The 17,980-nt window shown below is 44.1% G+C and overlaps 1 protein-coding gene across 2 annotated transcripts in view; it reads right to left on the reverse strand.

The window, feature by feature from the left end:
- Nucleotides 1-12,100: 12,100 nt before the first annotated feature.
- Nucleotides 12,101-17,980, reverse strand: part of plod2 (procollagen-lysine, 2-oxoglutarate 5-dioxygenase 2) — a 41,569-nt gene continuing 35,689 nt past the window's right edge. The window contains exons 13-20 of one of the 2 annotated variants that reach the window (XM_062379664.1): nucleotides 17,537-17,678; nucleotides 16,649-16,711; nucleotides 15,415-15,528; nucleotides 15,044-15,109; nucleotides 14,764-14,868; nucleotides 13,631-13,777; nucleotides 13,288-13,413; nucleotides 12,101-13,120 (exon numbers count right to left, since the gene is read on the reverse strand). In XM_062379664.1, coding sequence (XP_062235648.1) covers nucleotides 12,965-13,120; nucleotides 13,288-13,413; nucleotides 13,631-13,777; nucleotides 14,764-14,868; nucleotides 15,044-15,109; nucleotides 15,415-15,528; nucleotides 16,649-16,711; nucleotides 17,537-17,678 — 919 coding nt within the window. In that variant the 3' untranslated portion in view covers nucleotides 12,101-12,964. The remainder of the gene's footprint in view (nucleotides 13,121-13,287; nucleotides 13,414-13,630; nucleotides 13,778-14,763; nucleotides 14,869-15,043; nucleotides 15,110-15,414; nucleotides 15,529-16,648; nucleotides 16,712-17,536; nucleotides 17,679-17,980) is intronic. The other variant, XM_062379665.1, reaches the window with a different exon arrangement.

The following is a 17,980-nucleotide window of genomic DNA, read 5'->3' on the forward strand; positions in this document are numbered from 1 at the left end:
CCCAGTTTGCTCCCGATGACTGGTGCAGAAACTCAAAACCCACATCGTCAATTAGGAGCTCACAGCTAGTGAGTTTTGTGTTAGTTTCAGTGGGTGTGTGAGTGTGAGTGTGTGTGTGTGTGTGTGTGTGTGTGTGTGTGTGAGAGAGAGAGTTAAACAGTTCTTTTGGATGCTGGTTGGAGCTCATTCCATTTGCAGCTCACCGGCGCCGCCTTGTGGCTCTAAGATGAACAAACCTCATTTTTACCTCCTTAAATTAAATTTGAGTAGAAATACATTAAAATATCAAACATTATTATTTTATTGACATAAAAAAAACAAAACACACAGTTTCATGTTCGCCTCGAGAGAAACAGTCAATAAAACATCTGGTTATATTTGGGGGAGGGGGGGGGGGATTTAATAGATGTTTTATTATAATTTCACAGAAATCAAATGTCATGAGAATATTTTCTTGGCCCAAGTATCTCCAGGCAAAGATCAACACAGGCAAAGCACGTGCCTGCATATCTAATGGCGGCTCCTTCATTAGGGCTGGTTCCGTGTCCCGTCCTCGGCCACTAGGGGGAAGAAGAGGGGAACAGATGCAAACACAGAGCTTCTCATCTCCCTGATCAAATATTTCCTTTCCATTTGAAAATCCGCTTTGTTGTTAATGATGTTGACAACAACTTCTATCCACTTGTGATAATTCTGATGGCTGATCATTTGACAAATGCAAATGAGCAAATGTTAATTCGTTTTGATGTGTGTGTGTGTGTGTGTTATTTTTAAACCTCTCCCTGCAGTTTTGATTAATTTTGCAGCAGAAGAATGGGAGGGGTTTCGTGCTCGGGACGGGGTCGAGCTCGTGGTGGCACCTTGTGGATCCTGGCGAGATCATGAGACACGTTTTAAACTCAAGTGAATCCAAACTTTGAACCGCATCCAGTCGGTCCCTGTTTAGTCTGTATTAAAGATGGCAGCGTGGAGATAAAGGCACTGGCACAACACTAATAAATAGTATTTGTGGATGTGTATTTTTGACATCACAGAATACTAAATCATTTCGAGAATTCAAATATTACCTTTCACCTTTGCATTTATATATCACGGCAATACTTTCAACGTGTGAACATCCTCTGTTCTCCTGTGCGAGTGAAAGGTGTTTGTTTAGTGTGAAATGTGGCTCCATGTTGGACTCAATTTGACCCCAACCACCCCCCCCACACACACACACACACGGACGGTAGTTCCAGGTGACATGTGTGTTTTAAGTACACATACACTTCACTGGTCCTTTCCCTCCCTCAGCTTGGACAGCTGTGTTGACGAAGGAGTCGGGGGTCGATCTGGTGTAAACAGCCTTACAACTGCACTGCATGGTCAGACCCCGGCTCACATCTCTGACCCTGCTCCATCCCCACGGGCCCTGCAGGTCACTCAGGTCCCCTGACCAGGACAGCTCATTCCAAAAACCACCTTAAAAACTCAAAGGTCATCATGCTTTCGATGTTCTCACCCAAACATTATGAAAATACTCTTTTCTATACTCTATACTTTATTCATACTGGTTATGTGTCACCATGAACACTGTACTGCTTTTTATTGTGTTTCTGTTCCTGTTTTTTCACTGTAATTTATTGCATATATTTGACCTGCTACTTTCTGCTGTGATTGTATTTAACATCATGTTACTTATAGAAAGCTGCTATTAAATAAATGTACCTACTATGTTCATGGTCCACTTCATCAACTTCTGTTATGTGCATGGAGTCGACAGCAAGATATTAAAAAGTCTGATTTTAGCTGATCAAGCAGAAATGTTTAACAGTGATTTGCTGTTTCCTCAGATATCAATGAGGAATGAATTTCCTCCAAACTTGGTAGAAGGACGCAGTCGGGAAGAACCCATTCAACTTTGTAGCTGATCTGGCTCCAGGAATTTCTCTTTTACATTGCGGGATATATTTTCACAGATTTTCCGAGAAATAATTCATGGATCAGGCGCATTTACAGGACTGATTTAAGTGTGGGCCATTTGGTGCGGCTTGATAGAATTTAGTGGACAGTTGGGCCTTGGCAGATGTATCCACACTTTTGAGTGCCAAGCTAGTTTCCTGGAATGACATCCTAATGCAGTACATGTCTATAATTGAAGAAGTCGCAATGAACGAGGTGGAGTGACTCAGACTGATCTTGTGTGAATACGCTGTGGGTTTTATTTTGTATCAGCACCAGTAGATTATTACCATCAACCCGCTTCATGTCCATAGATGAGGCCGATGCTCTCCCATCAGGCCCTAAAACTTTCTCAATACAAAGAGAAAAATGTATTTTTACACGAGCTTTAAAAAAAGTTTAAATTTGTATGTGCAACTTCTCTTCATTTCAGAAACACCAGAACTCTTGGGAGGGCAGGTTGTCCGACTGCCATTGCTCCACCGTCTCTCTGAATATATGACTGTGCATTTGATCATCGTTAATTATCTAACCGGCGTGGAATGTATCCAGCTCTATCAGCCCTTAGTCCCAGAGTCAGTCCCAGGGAGGAAACTCTCGGGATGAGTCGTCATTCTCTGGAAATCTTCTCGGCTTCTCTGTGAATACGCACCCCCCTCACTCCTGTCGCTGCATTTCACTGTTTGTGCTGATTTTTACCAACACGTCCACGGTGTTTCATCAGATCCCGGTAATAACACCGTTCAATTTGGCTTTTAGTTTTAAGTTCCCTCCATGCCGGGTGAAAAACTCACTTAATGCCTGTTTTTTGTGGCACTACCCTGCAATTTGAACAGGCTGGATTACAGCGCATATCAGGGAAATTACCCAAATCACGCCGCCTCCTGTTATTTTCTTTATGGCTTAAAGTGAAATGATATTATCTCAGCACCTGGTCTATGTGTGGCTCCCTGTGCGTTACAGGCTCAAACCCCACACTGTCTCCATTAGAGATGAATTTCACAGCTCCGTCCCTTCCACACATCCTGCAGCAGCGGTGAGAGCGGGAAGGGTCACATTCCTGACCCACCGAGGCGAAAGGGAAATGATGTCACCTCTCCCAGACTACCATGACTCATTAGTTTCAGACCGCGCTTTAATGCTGCCCCACATTTTAAACCCCGGTCCCTCTCCGTGTCTTTGGCAGTGCCACTGTGAGGAAAAACACCTGGGCCATTACATTTCTCTCTCAACACCCGTATCCTTGTTTTTTTCCCTTCGTGCATGAAAAACAAGCCAAGGTTTTTGACCGTGCTCCCGTCCACGTTACAGTCCACAAAAAGAGTTGTTTTTCTTATGAAGCACATTTTACTGCCTTGTTAGCGAGCTGTAAATTCTTCACTCCATGCGATGCGTCCCTGTTTGCTGTGGCGGGGAGTGCGGCAAAGATTTAGAGCAATACACAGGATTGATGATTCCTGTTTTGGCACAGGAGACCGTCCTCCATGTCTTTCTCTCCATCATGGCTCACTTGAGAGTCTCCTCGGATCATTATCGCTAATGTACGCGAGTCCCCGGGCTCTGAGGAGTCTTCTGCAGTGCTAAGGTTAAGTGATATGAATATTAAAAAATAAATCCTTGTGAACATCTGTGAAAGGTATTGAGTTCTATCAGTTATTTCCATTTTCATGCCGTACAGTGTAAAACAAGTTTAGAACCAGCAGCAATACCAAACCTACACATGCTGCAGTAATTAGATTCCTTCAAGTGCAGAGGTAGAGAGTTCAGTCTCAGTATCTGCACATTGTGGGCGGGACAGATGTATATTCATAGCTGGGTGTGCAAATTAATTGGCTTCCCGTGCAAGTGAAAATTGCCTGAATTTGTGTGTAAGTGCGCACGTAGGCAAACGTACGCCACCGCTGACTGACCACAGGTATTTCAGCCCACTGCCTAAATCAAATGAGTGTAGTGTGTGAGTCTGTGAGTGGGTGTAATGAAGTTGTGCCTGTCTGGAGCAGCTTATCACAGATATATCTTCCCCTGCATCTGCATGTGAGATGGGAATTTGATACAGATACACACAAATTCTATCTATCTATCTATCTCTCTATCTATCTATCTCGGATTTGTTCAATGTGATATCAGTTTTTTATCTCCTACAATCAGGCCTCCAGTCTAAACTCCTGAACAAATATTTGCAGTATAATTTATATGACTGTTAATAAAGGAACATTGTTTCCCTGGATGGAGAGGTAATCTAATCATTTTTCCACAGCCCTCTCTTTACCAGCATTATCATAAAAGGCGTTTTACTCTGCAGAACCATATGGAGCTAAAGATTGAATGCGCATATGGAAAAAAACCCTCAATGTGCTTTCAACATATATGAATGAGGTCACGGAGGCTCATGTATAAATATATATTAAAGTTAGTTTTTGGCGTCCGGATCCTCTTTCAGTCCACGTCTGGGTTGATCATCTGCAGCTTGGTCTCACCAGCAGAGATGAGTTTCCCAGTTACGATGTACACTACTCCAGCTGTTTTATGAGGATTCACACACACGCCAGCTTTGAGACAAGCAGTGAATTATGGGTCTGTCTCAAAGGACTGCTCATGCGTTTGATGCTGTTCCTGATGTATTACAGGTGGAGACTTACAGTAGAAGTTAATAAAAGAAACGTAAACTTTTTTATGAAACTGTTTGAAAAGCTCGTACCGGGCTGTATTTTTTTTATCGTCTCTGCCATTAATTTTGCCTCAATGCAATGAAGTATTTGAAGTATTTCTGGATCACATCCTAGGCTTGAGACCGTAGTACTTGAGAACATAGTACTTCACTACTCTGTAGCCCACACTCTTGCAGGGTTTGCCCTCACGAGGGCTTCCACCAGCTTGACATAAATATGTTAAGGTTTGAAGAAGGGAGATGAACCCAGATGCAGACGTATTCAACAAAAAGAGTATTTAATATAATAAAAGGCTTTAACTGGACAAACACAAAACAAACACTAAGGAGTGGAAAAACTGAAAAGCAAGAAGAGTACAAAAACACAAGGAAGCTACAAGGGACTCAAGGTGAAGAGGCTCAGGGAATCAGGAGAAGGCAGGACAGGGAATCAGGACAGCGGGTAGAAGAACAACACCATGGAACAACAGGAACAACAAGAACAACCAGAACAAGAAGAGCAACAACACAAGAAGGAAGAACAAACCAGTGAGCACAACAATGATCTGACAAGGACAAAGAGAAGAACAGAGGCTTATATATACAGAGGGGAAGGCAGGGGCAATTAAACACAGGTGAAACACATTAGGATTGGGATGACAATCAACAGGAAGTCAAGACAGAAACAACACCAGGAAAGCAAGACTACAAAATAAAACAGGAAACAGAAAACTCACAGACAGAAATCCATAAACTAAAATGACAGAACATTACAAAATAGGCTCTTTAGACTCGGCTGCAAGGAGACAGGGATGGACCTGACACTGGTCCAAAGCCTTGGCGGCTTCACACACACCACGAGCAAGGCCACCGTGGTCAAGCGCGGCCTTGAGCCCTTCAGGGAGAGCGGTGTTGACGTGCACCGCCCCTCCGGCAGCAGTGCCTTCCTCTGCCATTGTAGCTGTGTGATGGACGGAGGACGTTAGGTTCCCGACCTCCTCTTCCCAGGCAGCGGGTAATCGCTTCGTCACTCGTCTGTGCGGCACTTTCTTTTATCAGTCGACCCATCGCAACACATTGGGTCAACTGGCCAATCAGAGACGACTGGGCTTGTCTCGGGGGGGGGGGGGGGGACCAGAGAACTAAGAGTTGTACCTCAGTGCTCCCAGGTTCCAGGGAACATTTGGGCAATTGTCTGCGAGCCTTGAGAGGGGAGAGCTTGCGTAGAGCGGTCCGAGTTTAGGAGCTTTATGTGTAAGGCTATGCTAGAAGAGATACACGTACTCAAGTGGAAACACATGTGCGCCTGCACTACGCATGTATTCAGCAATAAATCGGAGATATTGTGGATTTTGACCACATGAATGAGCTCACTGGCCTCGCCTCATAGCAGAAGATATTAAACGTGTGTGCTATTTTTAACATTGTTGTTCGGTGGTCTGAAAGTGGTGGAGAGGCAAGGAGCAGATGAGAGGGGGAACTTTTGACCTTTGGGAACCCATCTCAGGCTCTGTGTATGTGTGTGTGTTTCCCACTTAGTTTCTGACCTCTGGGTGTTAGTTGTTTTGGTGGGGAGGACAACAGGGCGTGGAGGGGGGGGGGGGGGGGGGGGGTGGAGCTCCTGTGTGTGGTCGCCTCATGGCCACCACTTGACTCTGGCGCTGTGCTCTCCACTTGTTTCCAGACCAAACCTCGACCTTCAGTGGCTAAATGTTCTCCTCCATCTGGAGAGGACCCTCTGCTGAGTTCAGGTTCACTCTGTAATTTTATTAAACCACTGCTGATATTACACAGAGCAGCACATGACAGATATAACTGAAACGTACTGAACACCACAGACAATATGAAATTGCTAACATACGCTACTTCAGTCATTTTCTGACAGTGAGTGAAGACAATTCATAAGATTTGATTATAGCGTAAAAGCCCATAAAGTACAGTTTTAAGTTGTTTTTTTTAAACAGTACAGTGCATTTGTTGTATTTATTTTTCAGTTCTCTCCTAAATACACCTAAAAGTATTCATATTTAAGGATTTGAGATGTCCAGATGTTGTTAAGCTTAGCCAAATGTGAAATTAAAAAGTAGTCAACCCATTTAAAGTGACTCATTGTCCACACAGGATACCTCTCCTCATCTTTATCTAAATTCTTGGGTGAAAAAGACAAAGGTTTAATTGAATCTTAAAGCCTTTCACTCATGTACAATCATGACGTGTGCCTCTCTTGGCAAAACCCCCCTCTCCTGAAATCTAATATTAAAGTATAACACGGCTAGATTCACTTGACCCACATCATAAATGATCCTATCCGAGGTTGTGAAAGTCAAAACAAAACTGGGATTTTGGCGGCGGGCCTAGACGGAGGCAGGATGCCACAACAGAGCCGTACAGACCACAAGGTCCAGTGTGGAGGATTCGCTTGGTGCATGTGACAGAGGGGAAAATAAATCCCTCTCTTGTGGTGGTTCTTTTATGTCCGAGCCAAAGAGCCAGTTAGAAGGATTAGGGTGGATCACCACTGGTTTTGTCTTGATGAGCTGTGGTCACCAGATTGCCAGTTTGCTGTTGTGTCGCTTCGGGCTCCTCAGAGGGCTCCAGGTCCGCCTCCACAGAGGGACTCTTGGGTCTTTGGTTTTCTGATTGGACCTGAAGAAGTGCTAAGTACAAATCCAACAAGAGCCACACGACAGGAACGTGCAATTATATCGCAGTGATGGATAGACATGCAGTAGGAGAACGCTCTCTATGGCATTAAGTCCGGAGCAGTGATGGGAATGCTCACGTGTCACGAACGCTTGAAGCACGACCCTGCACTGCTGCGTCTGCTCGTCCATCAGGGAATCTATCAGTGACAGATACACACTTAGACACTGGGATGAAAGGAAAGATGAATGTGGTGGATGTATTTCTTGTTCTTGGATGAGCCTTTTGGAACCTTGGGATAACATTTGACTCATCACAGAATTCACAGGTTCAGATGTTTTCCTGGATGTTATTTGGATGATTTAAGAAAAGCACAGTGATGCTTTCCCGGATTTTCCTCTCTGTTATATTCGGTATGACGCTGTCGGTGCATTGTACTCACATTTATTAGCTTCAGGTCGTTTCCTGCTCAACAAAAAGCAAACAATATCATTGTATTTTTTACAGTTTATTTTATTTTTAGAAGTCTTTTTAACCACCAAGGAGGTTATGCTTTTACTTTTAAGCAAAAACTTCACAGATTGATGCAAAACTTAGTTGGAGGGGTGCAGTCTGGGTCAAGGAAGAACCTGTTTAATGTCGGTGTTGGGCCTAGATCCAATACATTTTATTTTAATTTTCTTTAACTTCGCAAGAATAATAGATCAAGCTTGACAAAACTGGCTTTGGTGGAGTCATTTTATACAGAACTCCCTTCGAAGTAATGTTTTTTTCTATACCGGTAAAGTGAGGTTGGTATAAAGGACATGTAGTCTATTTTAGTCGTATCTTCAGTTATGGTGTTTATATTTTAGCTGTAATGCGTTTCTGCGGTGCTTTAATTCAAGCTGAAAACCTAAATTAAAACGTGGATATATCAAGGTTCATCCTCAGTCAACTGACTGTCCCTTAACATCAGTTTTTCCCTTGCGTCATGGACATGGTGAACGTGGGTGGTCGCTTCCAGTATCGCGCCAAAAATCACAAACCAACTCTGGTGAAAGTAGCAAGGGAAACGATGATGTGTCAACAAACCCGACACAGTTTGTTGACAGACCTCAACAAACTTTGCAGGAAGTAGCTTCCTCTGACATCGGGGTTATTTCACAGATCAAAGACCCGTCGAGGTATTCCATCACTTTCTCATTGAACAGTTTAACACATTTCGACATCAGCTCTCCCTGTTTCCAAAACCCTGTCCCTACATATATGAGGAATGTGCTTAAATAAACTCTCACCGTCTGCGAATAGAAAATCCATAAAACGTTCCTTGCCTGACACGGAGGTTGAAGATGTAGTTCCTTGAGGAAACAAGTGCCATCAATGTGATTGCTCCAATAAGATCAAGACGCCATGCAGTATATTTCACTTGACACACAATCCGCTCATAAAACACTCCCGTCAGAGTTTCTGCTTTCGCTCGCAGGTGTGTGATTAACTCCTGTGCAGCCGCGTATTTGCTCTTCATTACATCCCAGCGCTCGCTTGTCACATGGAATATTAATGATTAATGTTGCTCCTTCTCCTGTCTGAGGTATTATTGCCAGGCTCCTCACCCTCACAGCGGCACACTGCAGTTTTTAAAAATGGCACAGACAGGGTGTACCCACATGGGGGCTCTTGGGGTCTGAACACCGTCCTTCTGTTGCCCCCCCCCCCCCCCATATTGCCCATATTAACCTAAGACACGTGGCCTCCACGTAAACACCAAAATACCCTCCACTCCCTCTCTTTCATCTGCACCTCGAACTTGCAAAGTGTAGATTGAAGGAGCAGCAGCACCAGACTAAACACACTAAAGGAATCATTCAGAACTACCCCCCCCCCCCCCCGAAAATAGCTCATAAAAGACATGTTGTGCAACTTGCATTTGACTCTGCTCACCACAGACGGAGCCTCTGTGGCTGCTCCCCCGTCCTCCACCCATCCACGTCCTCCTCCTTACTTTTGTCCTTTTTTTTTTTTTTTTACATAAATCAATATCTGTCTGGGGACGCGGGGCTGCTGATTGTTTTTACAGAGCGTCTCTGTGTAATTTGGCTAAATGGCACCCGCGCCCGGTTGACTCCGGGATGGTAAACAGTCTGGCTGGCGAAAAGGGAGTGTGCAGATCGTCTGGAAAGCATACAATCAACCGTAATTGCTGTTGTGGACCCTGGATGTATTTGATTACTTACCTGGATGATGGGTGTGATGGCAGCCTTGAAATAATAAGTGGTATTTGGGTTGAATTACACAATATGGATCATATTCAATGTGTCATGTTCTACCTAACAAGTCTGGATCCATTATTATGTCGCCTATAATCATAGTTGGTCGCCTGCCACACGAGAGATTTCCAACAGAGAAGTGATCAAGGACTTTGCACACATGAATTCCCTTGGTCTTTTTTTAAGAGCCCAATAAAATGTTACAAAAAAACGAAAACCTTTTACAATGTGTGAGAGTGGCTACTGTTGCCAGAGTCAGTGGGTTGAAGTTGTTAAAATCAAAGAAGTGAAGTCTCCTTCTCTTCAGCTGCTGCAGGACTCAAACTCACCACTCGATAATGGACGTACACAGGTTCTAAACAACAAGCGTGGTTCTGAGTCAACAGGGATAATGTAACGTGATGTAACTGCAACTGGAACCAATGAATACGTTTGATACTTAGGTTTTTTTGTGTTCTCCGGCACTATTATAAACAAGCACCCGAATGTTCCTCATGTGCAAATATGGATCATCATAATAAACTATAGATCATTTTTATTAATTTACAATGACAGTGACGTTGATTGCTCGAAACAACAGTTTCTATTTGATTCTTTAGTTTGGTGCATGCCCCTTAAAGCCCCATCAGACCTCATACCTCAGCGTTTCCAGCTTCTCAAAGAATGTGAAACATGGTGCGGATGCTCAAGCTGCCAGGTAATAAATTGCACAGAGGGGGTCACACTGGTTTCACACTCAGACGTTCTTTCATTTAATGTGGCTACGTCACACACTACTATATGCTACTAGATATATATCGGCTTCTTTGGTCCATTTGCAAGAAATGTGAAACTTGACGGATTTAACTCCATTTGAACGGCACTCACAAGTAGAAAAATACACAAATGAACCCACTGAGACGCGTACACACACACACGCACTGACATGTGTATATGCATTGAGTATTTCCTCTCTGTTCACAGGTTCTCAACCAGTTCTTTTCCACTAATCTCTGACTGTCAGTTGCACTGTGCGTGAACCCAGATACCTCCACTCCTATCCCTCCCCATCTTCTCTAAATACAATCTGAGTAATATACAGAAAGTCAATCGTCTGGAACCTTTACACTCACACCCCCACACCCCCCCCCCACACACACACACACACGCACGCACACACAGAGACACACACCCAAGCACAAGTTTGTACTTCTATCTTAGTGAGGACACTCATTGACATAATGCATTCCCTAGCCTCTCACCCAAACCTTAACCATCCAAACTAAAGGCTTAACCCGAACCTAAAGTTAAACTTAACCCTAAAGCCAAGTCTTAACAATCAAACAGTCCTTTTAAAAAGTGAGGACACACCCGGTCATGCCAGGTCGGCCATGTACTGCAACAACCCCTGGATTCATTCCCTCAAGTGGTGAATATGAAAATGGTGCAGATGTGACCCACAGGCCAGGAACCGCTCCTGCTCGCACATATGCATGACTGTCCTCCTCCAAACCATCAGCACCAGATAGCACATCCTGTATTTGCCCACACATACACTGGCCTCAGGCACTTCACATTCTGGGATCCTTGCAAACACTTAATTTAAATCCCGTGTTTAGTCAGGACCCGTGTGGGTGCCTCGGTAGTGGCTAAATCGCTGTCTGCTACTGGGCACCCTGCAGTTTGTGGAACACTCAAATCTACTTTGGTCGAGTCTCATGTTACCCATCGTTAGAGCTGCTGACCCCGAGCGTGAGTATTCACTGGGTTACAGGGGGGGAACCTGTGAGAACCTGTGAGGAATGCAGGTTTTTACTGCGCCTGGCAGGAATCAATGTCACCTTTCATGAGGAGGACGGAGGGAAGTGACGGCCACAAAGGGCTCTTTCAGCAGCGTGTTGACCCAAGGCCCCCCCCTCCCTTACACATCAGCTCCGCAGACATGCAGCCTTCACACAGACTTTACAGGGGAGCAGATACACGGGCCCTGTATCCGGGGAGTCCACCCTGCAGGGGTCGTCTCTCCAGGGAGTCATGTGTGCTAAAAAATTACGATAAGATCTGATAGGGAGGTGGGATTCCAGAAGATGTTTCACCAGTGAACTGATAATGATCAGTGTTGTGGTTTAGAAACATGGAACTGCTGCAGAGAAATCACAGTTCTCTTGTATATCTGGTTGTCGAAAGTTATATTTATGAACCATTCCCAGCTGATATACTTCCCCCCCATCACCAGGCTCACAGCCACCATCTGTGCAACTCCTCTGAAGTTGCGTTTGCATGTTTACACTCAGGCCCTCGCGTAAACTGAGCTACGTTGATTTACATCACCACACCACACCACACCCTAAACACTGCTCCCTCAGCCCCGTGCAGAGCTGGACTCCACAAACAGGCCTGATTGTTTCTACATGTGACGTGTTCGCGGCAGAGCAACTTGACAGACTTGGAAGAAGCGCCGGTAACAGAGATAACACAATGGAAACCTCTCTGCAGTGGAGCGTAATCCCGTCCAGACTTTGCTTTGCTTCTGCCAGAATCTGCACAGGCGGATAAATGTCTTCTTCCTTTTCGAGAGGAGCAGGAGAAGCTGCAGAGCAAGGCTGGTGTGAGCCGATTTCTCAGAGTGAAAAAAAGAACATTGAATTTCTTATAAAGAATTTTATTAAAATTTGACAATAAGTTAAACAACTTAATTCTCTGAGTCCCAAAATCCATTCACACACATCTTTGCAGAGGAATATCGAAGAAAAATATTTTCAAATGAATGTTGCCAATCTCCAAAACAAGAACGAAGCCTTTCAAGTAAAACAGAAAATAAAACTTCATTCAAACTGAATTCATATTGAATTCTGCCTCTTTGTTTTTTGATATTATATTTTCCTGATGTGCAAAATTACAAAAATATATTTTATTTTTTTTCGCTGGGCACAAATTATTCGACTGAAATCACACATCTGGATCGTTTAAGGGCGGAAAACAATTAACACCCCAACAATGTATGATTTGAATTTTAACGCAGAAACATGGATTGTTGATTAGCACCAGTAGAAACGTGTGACTTTACAGTATAAATGCATTCAGTGACATCTTACCTAAAAACGCAAATAGATACACAACAGCTGCACGACAGCAGGGTACAGCTAGCAAAGGCACGAGTGTGTGTTACCTGGGAATCATGACAAGCTACAGCACCAGTAAAGTCTGGGATTTTAATGGTTTAAATGGGAAATGGAAGCGCTGTACCCTGCTGGCATCACTTCTCTTACTTGTGCATCTAATGTGTGAACTCCTTTTGTCACCTCCATTTTCCTCTCCAGTCTCTGTTTGACAAAGATTTCCTTTTTTTTATTGCAATCATTTACTCTTTTAAAGCCTTTAAAGAAAAGGATCACATCGGCAAAACATCGGGGGCACAAAGAAAAGAAAAGAAACAGAACAAACGTGACAGAAAGAGAAGCAAAGCAAAGGTCGGAGGACTAATCTACAGCCTGATCGGGGTCGTTCAGGGGTCAATGAAGGACACTGCGATGTAGCGGGTGCCGTTGGTGGTGGGCAGGCCTTCGTGGAGGTGGGTCAAGCGTCCTGGGTGCATGAAGCTCCAGCCTTTCCTGGGTGAGTCTATGGAGCAGTTGTACCGATGGAAACGGCACCCCCCTCCCTGAAGAGGAGATGAGAATGTGAGGGACAGTCGAAGATGGGATTGATAATTGTGGAATGAGTCAGTGGGTCCCGGGAACATTGAGATTAAATCCGACCTGACTGATATCCAGATGTCAAACGGCTCTAATGTCAGAATGACTAATCCTACTTTTCTTTTTTCTTTACCTGAAAGTCTGTGTCTTTGTTGTTGAGGGCGATGTTGATGGTGAAGGTGGAGGAGTCGTGGTGGGGCCTCAGGTACGCTTGTCTCTCGGGCGTGTATTTTACCACGAAATTCATTATGGCGTAACCCTGCGATCGAAGCACATGATAACATCCAGTTACATGTGAATATATCATCCTATGTGAAAGCTGTCAGCTGCTGTTAAAGCTCAAGAATGTCAAAGACGTGTCAAAACTCATCCCAGCGAAATAAGCTAACTTTATTCCTGCTGTTTCAGCTTTTAGGTGAATATCAGTGGAGCTCGTTCGTTATCTCCCCTTCCTTTCTCCCTGTGGACACACTCACCTTTGTGTAGTAGCCAGAGAACACCTTTAACGTGACGGGTGAAATGAACTCTCGGATGAAGTGCAGCCACTCTTTATCGAAGCCGATTTGCTTCATGTGAATATCGTCCGTCGGCACCGTCTCGTAGCCGCCGGTGATCCGCTTGTCCTGAGGAGGAGGAGGAGGAGAGAAGATAAAGCAAAACACTGCAGTGTGATTAACGATGGAACAAATGACCCACTGTCCTCTTTGTGTGTGACCGCGGTTTTCAGTGTGGTGATGATGATGATGACGCGTCTATGTGTTTGTCTGCAAAACCGCAGGCTGTGCCGTTGCCTGCGTCAGACCTAATGACCCATCCAGCCCAGCGCTTTCTCCACACAGAGTTAGTCCAAGTATCTGTACACATTTAGTCTCCCAGGCAAACTTTTGGGCAGATTAATGACCAATTTCAATACCACATAAAACCACCTGCATGACTTAAACGCCATAAACACAACATCATCATGTTTTATTCCATTATATTTAAATGTTGGACCTGGAGAAGACGGTGATAAAAATTAAAAGCACACGTGTTTACAGGACCGCGGATCATCAGTTGTGTGTCTGTGTGCCAGATGGCGCGTGTCCTAATAAATACATAAAATAAAAATCTTAAGAACAAGCCATTCGCCGCTCAGCACATCTGGCTCACACGGGGGGCGAGAGAGGTGGATCGGAGATAATGACCCAGCCAATTCACCCGACTGACGGAGGAATGTTTGGAACAATAAAGTTTACAGTGTTATTTACTTACTTTCACTTCCTGTTAAATACAGCACACATTGAACAAAACATTCAAATACTATTAGACTTTGAAGGCTTCAGCTCTACGATAATAAGCATGTAATTCAGACACTTAAAAAGAAGTAAGGATTGCACAAAGTTAATATATTACAGCAAATGTCTTCAACTTGAACCTTAAAGGTCTTGAGTAAATATTTTTCATCAAGAATATAACCGAGTAGGAGTCAGAATTACAGTATTAGCAAAACAGCTACTCACAGGAGTACAATTTATTGAAAAAACTACTATATAATAGGACTATATCTAACGCGTAGCTACCTACATCAGCCACTATGTGTCTCCACGGTGTTCACTGCAGTTCTACTGACCTCATGATTGCCCCCAGACCAGGAACCGAAGTGCTCCATCTCCTCCACTATTTCATCGCAGGCCTTCACCGAGAACACTGGGAACCAGAAGACATCTGTGCAGGGCTGTAAACATGCATAAAGAGACGACTGAGAATACACTTCACTGACGCCTTCACCTCCAGCTGCCCTGACTGATGCGATACCCAGATCCTGCTTGCTAAAAGCAGATGTCGGGATTCCTGCACGACATCACGTCATTTCTCTTTACTGTATATGTCAAACACACTTAAAAACAAACCTGCTCCAGTAAGTTTTCAGTGAAAATTCGAGTGTAGTTTTCGTGGATGTATTTCTCCTTCCAGTCCTGGAAATAGAAAGAATTTCTGATTAGTGGCCTTTTTTTTATTTGGACTGTTTTCTGACCTGCATACCTCGAGGAGATAATCCTCTCTCCTGCAAGGCACGTCCCGGTGTGCCAACTAAATTAAATCACCCGGCCTTATCAGTCAGGAGTCTTATCACACTGAAGTCATTAAGTCAAATCTGTCTCCCATCTCTGATCCATTATGTCTAATAACCTTTACAGGTGGCTGCTCCTTATCGCTGCTGCTCAGAAAAGAAATGTCTATTTTTACGATTGACGAATAAGGAGAGATCATAACGACTTACCACAGGGTTTTGAAATATCTGCCACAAGTCACTGTTGTAATGAGAAGTGTTATAATTGGCGGTGGAGATGAGCCTCCCGAAGTCGTGACGGTTTGTTACGTACATGAAGACTCCCTGCAGCAGCCGGGGGGAAAAAACATCAAGTCACTTTCACAGATTTTAGGGAGGCAAGCAGTCTCAGTAATGTCTCACAGGAAGCATTCATAACAGCTATAACACGTGCAGATCTACAGTGCATGAGGTGCACTGCAGCTTATAACTATGGTAAATGTTTATGACTCTTTTAAGGTTAGCCCTGTTATAAAATAGAAAGAATAGAAAAAAAAAAAAACTTGTGGCAAACTACTTAAAAGCTTCATTTGCACAAAAACTCAAATCAAGTGTGATTTCAGTGTGTTTGAAGACACTGAAATCAACTGTGATAATCTTAGAGAGAACCAAAAACAGAGACAGGTGCCATATAAATAATTTAAGATTATTTATGGGTTGTGGAGGAGGGGGGTTGGGGGGGTGGGGCAGTCAGGTGAGAGGATTGGGAGAACAGGAACAGAGGGGGGGTGCTGGGCAGGTTGGGATAAAGCAAGTCCAGGAATGATATTCCCTCTATGTTGAAGCATTGGGGGTGGGAGGGGGGCTGTGTTGGGGGAGGGTGTGGACTCTGTCAGACTAGGCTTCCTAAATGACAAAAGTTGATGAATCGGTGATTGATTCTGCAAATGTTTGTTTTCAAATGGTGGGTGAAAGCTGAGGTTTGCAGCCGATGGTTTAAGACTGACAAGAATTTCCTTGGAGCCTAGTCTGAATTCAGTCGGTGTGTTTAGAGGTTGCAGGTGGTTGCATGTGTTTGCTGTGGGGTGGGGCTGCTCTCTGTAAAGCATCAGGACAGGGGACTTGCATGAGGAACTCCACTTTCTCCTCCCTCATCTCCTCTAGGAAGTGATCATTACAAAAGGGCAGAGCTCAGGTCTTTCTTTCTCTCTACCTCAGACAAGTCTGCTTGTCTTATCACAAGAAAAAAGGTCAACATCGATTTCCAAAGAGCTGCCAATCATCGTTTTTACGTACGGACATGAGGCAGCAACAAGGACAGCAACTTAGACTCCAAATTTGAACTCGGCGGAGCCAAGAAATCTTTAGTCAAATGAGAGTCTGTCAAGGAATGATCCAGATTCTCAGTGCTAACCCATTGGAAATGGATGTTTCACAAAGCAGAGTAATCAAAACAAGTGGAAACCTTTGGGGGCCTGAGCATATGGAATGATTCCGGAGAAGGGGAGTCTTTTTCTCTGTGACTGGTCTAAAATGAAGGAGAAGCATCGTGTAAATAGAATAACATGAATCATTGTTTCAGAATCAGAGACACGATAGAATGGTAAAACATGTCACATACATGGAAACTCAGGAGGAGGGGGAACACGCCTGCATGAAACAAAGGAGCAAGATTCCCTCTGAAGCTGATGTTTTTTGTGGGTTAACACGGAAGAGGAGTGCATGCTGGGAAAATCCATCCAAAAGTAACCCGGGGATTGGATCCGGCGGGGTAGTCGTTACGAGCGGAAAACAGGGGACAGGGGACATGTCAGTGAGGTTAAGCGTTAGCTGGAGACACATTTTTTAAAAGCTTGTAAACCCGTCAAGGAAAGGAAAACACATTCAGTCACACACAAGGTGGGTTTTGTCGGCTTTAGCACAGCCAGGCGCTGAGACAGGCTGCGCTGTCTGTGCTCATGTGACAACGAGGGCGAAAGAAAGTGAAGGATGATGGGATATAAGTGGAGCAAGGAACCTTTACACACCATAGAGAAACCATAAACAGGCAAGGATCATGCCTCGATGACAGACAAAGACATTTCAGTCCGCTCATACTTGCCCAGCTTCCATCTTTGGTTTCCGTTGAGCTGTTCACTTTTGTCAGGGTTAAGATTCATTGCATTTATAAATTTATAACGCTAATCAAATTTCCTCTAGTACAGACGTTAATCTTCTGGTATAAATGTCCTAAAAGTAGCTACGTCTTTACACAGACAGGTTTTAGACACGTTTTGTAAAGACTATATGGCTAAAATACAGAATATTAGTTTAGAGACGTGAATCCTTAAAGGTGGAAGCCGGGCCTTCTTACCAGGTCTCTGGCATTTCTACACAAAGCCATGTCCGGGTCCAGTTTCTCCAGGACAAAGTAGTTCCTCTCTTTCATTTCAGTCCTCAACACTTGGCCCTTGACCAGGTAAATGTGTGCCATGTAAGGAATGTTCCACAGGCCTCTAGAAACAACAAGAGAGGAAGAGCTCACTTTGCAGCAGCCAACCGCCCAAACGCTGGAGGAGACTTTGCATTACAGTCGTCAAGTCATCCGTGACTACAGGTGAGGAGTTGTTTGGAGATGGTACATGTTGGAAAAGACATTTCAATAAGTCCACAGAGGAGGTTGTGTTTTTCGCCCTTGTCCTTCGGTGTGTTTGTCAGCAGGACTACAAATTTTTGCATGGATTGACGAATCATTTTCCTTGACATTTTGAGGGTCATATTTTTAGAGCACTGTCACCTATGAGTGGGGCAATTTGAT

Source organism: Platichthys flesus, chromosome 21 (genome assembly GCF_949316205.1).
Source record: "Platichthys flesus chromosome 21, fPlaFle2.1, whole genome shotgun sequence".
Lineage (NCBI taxonomy): Eukaryota > Metazoa > Chordata > Actinopteri > Pleuronectiformes > Pleuronectidae > Platichthys > Platichthys flesus.